The sequence below is a fragment of the Papaver somniferum genome, chromosome 8 (genome assembly GCF_003573695.1).
Source record: "Papaver somniferum cultivar HN1 chromosome 8, ASM357369v1, whole genome shotgun sequence".
Classification (NCBI taxonomy): Eukaryota; Viridiplantae; Streptophyta; class Magnoliopsida; order Ranunculales; family Papaveraceae; genus Papaver; species Papaver somniferum.
In genome coordinates this window covers 132,056,908-132,064,594 of record NC_039365.1, presented here as the reverse complement: position 1 = coordinate 132,064,594, position 7,687 = coordinate 132,056,908, and the positions used below count along the sequence as shown (strand labels likewise).

Below are 7,687 nucleotides of genomic sequence, written 5' to 3'. Positions count from 1 at the left end.
TTCTCTGCGTTTTTCAATTGATTGTTTGTTCTGTTTTTCAATTGGTAGTTTGATGTTGGTATGCCCAATTTGTGGACTGATGAAGTAGCCTTATCTAACAAAAGTTTCTCTTTAAAATTGTTCCATGCAAGGAAAGTTTCCCTCTGGATGTTTCATTTTTGGTAGTATGCTCATCTTCAATGGAGTATGTAGTGTGGAAGCATAGATGGTTTCCTTTTGTGTGCCCCTTTTAAACCATTTTCTCATAAAATTACCTTGTTTGCTTCGTTGGTGTTTTCTGATTGTTTGTCTTTCAAGGAATCTGTTTTGTTCCTTGTTATGTTTGAAAATTTTCCGAACTTGTTTTAACGAAAGAATCAATAATTTTTTCTGGATTTTTTGTTAGTGACATCTATTGGTACCTATCTTATAATAAATATGACTTCCCCAAAGCATATGGATTGCAATCACCGCACAATCAACATCCTGAACTTTTGTTGTAGTTATTTTCATTGCGGCAGATTTAGAACCATTATATTCATTGTTTAAAGATTAAGCATCCAACTACCTCCTCAAGGGTTAACATTAAACCTTAATAAAATTAAAAATTATGAACATATGCAGCAACAACATCTTCAAAGAATCCTCCAACTAGTGACGAACATGATCAATTTCAGAAACTTCATTGCAGATTCTAAGTTTCTAAGACCACAGGCCAACAAGCTATCTTTATGCCTTAAAATACATCTCAATGGGTTGGTGGATTTAATCCATACTTTAGTAACTGAATTATAATTAAAGTGTAATAGCCTTTAATTTCTGTATTTGCTAGTATTGTTATAAGTCAAATATAGTTAAGGGTTCTAGTAGTTGTGTCACTAATAGATACTTTTTTTTTTTCATTTCTTGTATTTTATAATTCAAGCAATTTGTATTTATTTTCTAGTTTAAGTACCCTAGTTCAATCTAGTTGAATCTGTAATTCCTCTTGTACCAATTTTTCAGTTTTTAGTAACCCTGTAATAGCGTTATTAGCACTATTAGCATTAATCTTTCAAGAGAAGGGACTGGATTCTACTTTAAGACACCATCAAAGCTAAAGACTCAATTTTAAGTGATGGATCAAGCCGAAAAACAAAGGAGTAGACAGATTTCACTCGGGTAGTTAACCGCAACAACAAGATACAAAGGGCGGACTAGAAACTTCAATCAGTTGCATCGAACACCTCTATCACCAACTAAGTTCCTGTGGCCACTGATGTGTCCATCAAAAGTATAACTTCTCCTATGGAAAGCATTGACCGAAGGCTTTTCGACCTTTGACACCAACATCTCCTCTCGATGCAACTTTGATCAGAAGACTTATATTCTCCTCCAATATCATGTTGATGTAGATTCATGGATTACTAATTTGATTGTAACTGATGAATTTTGGAGTATTATATACCCTCGTGTAATCGTCCCTTAGTAGTTTAACAAATTTCATGCTTCAAAAAAAAAAAACGGATCAATAATTTTTATTAACAAATTTAACATTTTTCTCAAGATTTCATCAAGAAAACAACAATCAAGATTATTTAAGATATAGAATCGGAAATTTTATTTTCATTAAAAAAATTATTACCAATCTATAGATATGATTATGACGAATACGTTTTTGAGATTGGAATAACTAGAATCAACATTTTAAGGTTCGATCGGATTCTAAATCATCAAATCATGCTTAATTAACCATTTAATTTTTTCATGTAATCAAACATAATCACGTAAGGAAATTAGATTTTTGATCTATTTTATGATTAAAATCATGAAGTACTAAAAACCTAGTCGACACTAATGAAGATGCGTCAACTCTACCGAGATCGTAGTCCTTGATTTAAGAAGACAATCTTGGTTATCACTATAATCTCTGATCTCTGGTCATACTTCTGGTGATATAATGCTAGAGTTTCTAATTATCTTCTAATTCGGCTGAAGATCTAAGTGATTAAAAGAGAATCAGAAAGGAGAGAGAAATGTTCGAAGTATTTCTATTAGTGAAATGTTCTTGTTTACATTATCAGTCTTTCTGTCTATTTATACATTAACATGGGGATTACATGTACATCTATGCGCAACTAATTTTCCCCCATTGCAGTTGTTCGATCTGGTATAGCTCTTCGTTATAACTATTTCGCTTTCCAGGTCTTGACTTAGCTGACAACTCTGAGGTTCCCCCAGCTTCCGATATTAGATTCGGGTTTTCCGCATCTATCTTCGTGTCTCTGTTCTATTTAACAACTTGTGATCTTATCTGGTTCAGGTCCTGAGAAATCATGATGAGTTCAACTAAGTTTCTTCCATCGAATTTGAAGCTACCGGGTAAAGTCATGCTTCTGCTTCTTAGACTTCATCATTCTTGCGAACAAAATCAAACCTATGTGCCAAAAGAATAATAAGCTTTTAAAGTCAACTTAAGATTCTATCGAGCTAATCATTATTAAAAATTCCAAACGGAAAAATCTATTTTGTTGTCAATTAAGTAACCAACCTGCAGAAATAATAGTTATAATTGCACTACCTATAAGCTTTTTAAAGTAGGAAATACCATTTAGTCATATGAATAATATATTAGAGTTCATTTTGCCCAGTTGACTCAGTCAACTATCTATTTGGTCTTTTTTTAAAATATATATTATTGTTTGGTCCTAGAAATTATTGTTTGGTCCTAGGGTGGACAATACCTATGCGGGATGGTGTAATTGTCGTTTAGTAGTGAAGAAATACCCTTTTGGTTTGGGACCATATATATTCAATTATTGAGAGAGAAGATAATCCTTTTCAAATTTATTTTCTCTCTCTTCTTTAGTTCTCTCTTTTTTATTTTTCAGATCTACTTTCTCTTTTTTTTTCTCTACAATGAAGATGATGATGAAGACGATGAAGATGAAAATGAACTTTGTTTTTGATTTGGTTTTAAAGACAATACAATGAATATGAACTTTGTTTTGATTTGCTGTTGAAGATGATGGAGACGATAAATATGAACCCGATGAAGATGAAGACGATATGATAATGATTTAGTTTAGACATCATTTTGAGCGTTTTGCAACTGCATACCGACAACTACATACCGCTGTTGCAAATTTGGGTCGCAACAGCAGCCATCTGTTGTGAACGGGGGCGACGCGGATTTTCACAACGGAAATGTAGCTGTTGCGAATCTAATTTCGCAACTGCAAGAAGCTGTTGCGAGGAAAAAATTCCGCAACAGCTGCGAAGCAGTTGCTAATTTTTTACTTTTAGTTGCTAAATATTGACTAAGTCAACGTAGACTGACCCAAAAAAGTCGCGGTAAAAAAATGGCAACAGAACTCAGTAGTTGCGAATTTTCAGTGCAGTTGCGAAAATGTTTGACTAAGTCAGCTATGACTGACTTGGTACAAAATTAGCAACATTTCCTAGTTGTTGCTAAATTTTTGCAACATAAAAAAATAAGGTAGGTCTTTGTTGACCTGGTCACCAAAATTCCCCCCATTCTATTTTATCCTGCAATTACCCATGACCCAGAGATTAAATCCATCAATCAATTCTGCAAATAACTCTTCAATAAAAACTAGAAGAGCAAACCATATAGTGCAATTACTCATACGCATTATTGCTTATTGAATATTTTCAATCATACATACGAACAACATTTAAGAGAATCACAGCTAGAAGAAGAGAAGTAAACAACTATTTGAGCATCTGCACAAGGTATACATACAAGGTACTCTTGATTTCAATAAGGCTAACTTAGTTTAGTGTCGAACTCTAACAACTACAACGATAAAAAGAATTTTGGACGCAAAAGTGTTGCAGCACTTACCATCTTCCATTCATTAGCTCTGTACACTTGTGAGCATCATATGTATCTTTGAATATCACCAGAACAACTCCTTAAGGATGGTTCTCGCATACCTGCAAGCAAAAAAGTAACATGTCAATTTTTAGCTCAAAAATCAACAACTAGGAGGCATAGTCTTCAAGCAAGAGAAATAATCTCAATCAAGACTCAAACAGTAGTTTTGGGTTTTTAGTCATAACCACCAGTACTCAATCCACACATGGACAACAAATGAATCATATTGGGAACCAAGAAAAGTAAAAAAGATCACTATTCTCATAAAGAGAATGAAGGGAAAATGAAAAATAGTTATACTTGCCTTCACAATATCAACTGCTTAGATAAAATAGTGAGGATGCCATCACTTGATTAGACAACATCAATTGCAGAACCAATAAGATTATAGTGAGGATGCCATCTGCAATATTGTTTCAGAAGAAAAGGAATTTTCAAGACTAGTAAACTGAATGAAAGAAAAATATTTGGGAAATCTAAGAGCATCTTACCTTGTTTTGGTTTTGTAAGCTGGTTCTTCTGATGGCTGTTAACAATCGGTTTCCGACGGTAGTAGTTTAGCATCCTTGAAGAGTTGGTAAGTATTCAACACTATAATCTCAAGTCCCAACCTCCCACCATTAAATCCCAACCTGACAGATTTCAAATTTTATCCCATGCCATACTGAAATCACTATTTACTTATACCAGCAAGTTCAGTTATAATGCAGTGTGATCACAACAGAGACTTACCAGAGAAAGATCATCAACGACATAATCCAACAGAAAAAGATCATAAGTGTAATACCTCGAAAGAAAGTGAAATCCAAAGGTTAATGCCAACAAAATTCAGTAAAAATGGGACAATGCGTAATCAAATGAACTTACCAGGCATGGTTTTTAAAATCGTGCGATTCACGATTTGAATCGCACGATTCGAGTCTTTTTATGTATAATCGAGTCAAATCGCACCTTTGAATCATTTCTGCTCTGAATCGTGTAGTCAAACTACTTTGACTACGATTCTTGACTTTGATTCTGAAGTCACGACTTTTCAAAAATAAAAATCTCTTGGAGAGTTTCGAACTGATGACCTCCCGTGCATACGAGTGCTTCCTGACCAATGTTCCACGCTTTTATTTGTTGACATCTAACGAAATTTATTATTATATAATATCAGATACCAAAACTTGGTATTCGTTGATGTTTAACGAAACTTATAAGTATATGCACATCAGAAACCAAAACTTGGCAAGAAAATACGATTTTTGCTAAATATTCCATATAGTTCACGAAAATACATCTGATTCATAATCGACAGTGAATCTTCGATTTACGCTTTAACATACGATTCGATTCTCAAAATTAAAAATCGATTCGCTCCGCGATTTACCATTTCACAACCTTGTTACCAGGGATTGATATTCCCCCGGGTGGCTACTAGCTTTAGTTGACCTTATACTCCTGCAAACTACAAACATATACATATACAGGAACCAAACAAATGCAAGAAGTAAAATTCATTCACATAGATATATATTACATACCAAGTTTTTTTCAGTTAAAATTAAACTACTTCCCTTATGCATAGTTGCATAAGAATCTTCACATAGATATATATTACATACCAAGTTGTTTTTCAGTTAAAAGTAAAATACTTCCTTATGCATAGTTGCATAAGAATCTGCCACATCATAGTCTTCTTATGCACAAATGCAGAAGTGTGAAAATTAGCAAAAAAAAAAGTAAAACACCGTCCGAGCATTAGCATAAAAAGTAAAAGCCATATATGTTTATCGTTGATATACGCAAAAGATGATGGCTGAGATATCCTCATAGCATCTCCAAAAAAACAGTTCAACCCTCCTAATTATATAAGATGCACATCTTTGGATGCACCACAAGTCCTACAATTCCAACTTCTTGAAAGGTACGTGCAAACTTGTTAAATTTTGAAGTCGGTTCATCTGGCATGAGAATATGATCAAGCACTAGCTTCTCATGATTAGACGCTACATGTGAGCCGTGAGCCATTTTTTGCAAATTCACCTATACAAACTCTACCAACAGCAACAGTCACATCATTGATGTTCAACAATGAACGTTTTATATCAGAACCTACAGCTGATCGAGCTGGTGATATGGTGTCAGCAGCTACAGATTTTCCAGCTGAAGAAGTATGAGCAGGGGAACTTGTATTGCCAGCTGAAGGAGCCTGAGCAGGTGAACTGGTATTGCCTGCTGCAGGAGTATGAGCAGGTGAACTTGTATGAACTTGTGAACTATCCATGTGGTTCGAGGCAATAAATGAGGATTGTCCAGATTAGATATTATTGACAACGTTACATAAGGTTCCAAAGCCTTCGAGTAGAAACCCCATCTTGGTACCCAAATCTTTCACCTGATGCTTGAGCTCTCCATCCTTAGACTTCATTTCAGTAACTTTCGCACGTGCAGAAGCTGAATAGTCATATTGTGTACGAGAAACTGCACCAACAACACGAACCCGTCCCCTTGTATCTTTCCCAAAATATACAGTCAATGCATCAGCTTCATCTACAGAAGAACCCGAATCTTGTTTTTCCTTAATATCTAGCTGCGCCTTCTTCAGATCATCCTGTAACGTCGAGCAAGTTTATTCAGTTGAATATCAAATTACCAAACTAGTGTATGGTTTAGGAAAATAGTTTTAAAACATTCTCACATAGTATTTCTGCGCACTGGGTAGTATTTTCCAACCCTCTTGTGTATGGGCTTTAATCCACACATCAGAGGTAGTGATTTCTACTCCAGGATTCTCCAGCTCCTAAATTTACATACGCAATGAGTTGATTAATAAATTTATTATCAATTATCTACATGTACCCTAAAATTGAGAAGTTGAAATTCATAAATCACATAACATTATCGATAGAGTATACATACCAATTCAGCTCTCACCAAACTACGAGGTTTGCGACCGGAGGTATGACTGTAATCATACTTCTCCCTTTTCCTCTTATTATCCAATCTATTTTTCTGAACCTTTTCATCCTCCTCGTGGCGACAGAATGTTTTCCAGTCTTCATCAGTTACATTTGGAGGAGTACGTGCAGTCCTTTCTTCATAAGTGGGTTATGGATTATAATATGCTATTCGTAACTCCCACTTACGTCGCCCCCATGGATCAGACATCCCCTTTAACAAAGTTGATTTACAAGCATCAGGCAATAGATATGATTTCTGAAAAACACAACATCTCGCTTACATTCAAATAAAGTTAACATAAGTATGAACATAAATCAAATTGAGGTAATTCTGTACATGTAGTTCCTCCCAGACATCATCTTCGTAATTTTCAGGCACCATCTTCCAGTTTTTGTAGGAGATAGGAATATGAGTATGAACCAACGAGCCCTCCAGGATGCCAAGTTTTGTTGAATTCCTCGACATCGGAAGTCTATTTTCATCTACCTCCACTGCTGCCATGATAACCTGTAAATAACAGTTAACGAGCATCTAAAAAATCATTTTCCCATGAACCTTGTAACTATCACATATGCATAAAGAACACAATCAAATTTCTCAAACAAAACAGAACCTATTACGTTTTCATAAGTGATTAAACAAATTTCAACAGAATCTTTCATTGACATCAGACATCATTTTAAACTCCAGACCCGACACACATAAATTTTTCTAGACTCTCGTTGTCAGTAAAAGCTGACTGATAAATAGTAGGATATTCAATTGCATCTACTATGGAAGTTAAGCCTTGCTGTGAATGCAAGACCAGAGACCAACCCTCATCAGAAATATCCTTTGAGTAAAACACTTATGTCGCTTCAGAGGCAAGAATAAATGTCCCAT

At 34.9% G+C, this 7,687-nt stretch overlaps 1 protein-coding gene across 1 annotated transcript; it reads right to left on the bottom strand.

The window, feature by feature from the left end:
- Positions 1-5,936: 5,936 nt before the first annotated feature.
- Positions 5,937-7,467, bottom strand: LOC113306052. Its single transcript, XM_026555036.1, has 6 exons — positions 7,426-7,467; positions 7,142-7,312; positions 6,991-7,060; positions 6,764-6,939; positions 6,543-6,644; positions 5,937-6,455 (listed from the first exon to the last, which is right to left on the bottom strand). The coding sequence occupies exons 1-6, from the start codon at positions 7,465-7,467 to the stop codon at positions 6,162-6,164; spliced, it is 855 nt and encodes a 284-aa protein (XP_026410821.1). The 3' UTR covers positions 5,937-6,161.
- Positions 7,468-7,687: the final 220 nt, after the last annotated feature.

Coding starts and splice junctions, on each gene's coding strand:
- LOC113306052 (XM_026555036.1), bottom strand. CDS start 7,467: ATGAAAGATTCTGTTGAAATTTGTTTAATCACTTATGAAAAC. Junction 7,061..7,141: donor ATGTCTGGGAGGAACTACAT/GTACAGAATTAC, acceptor TGTGTTTTTCAG/AAATCATATCTATTGCCTGA. Junction 6,940..6,990: donor GTCTGATCCATGGGGGCGAC/GTAAGTGGGAGT, acceptor CCACTTATGAAG/AAAGGACTGCACGTACTCCT.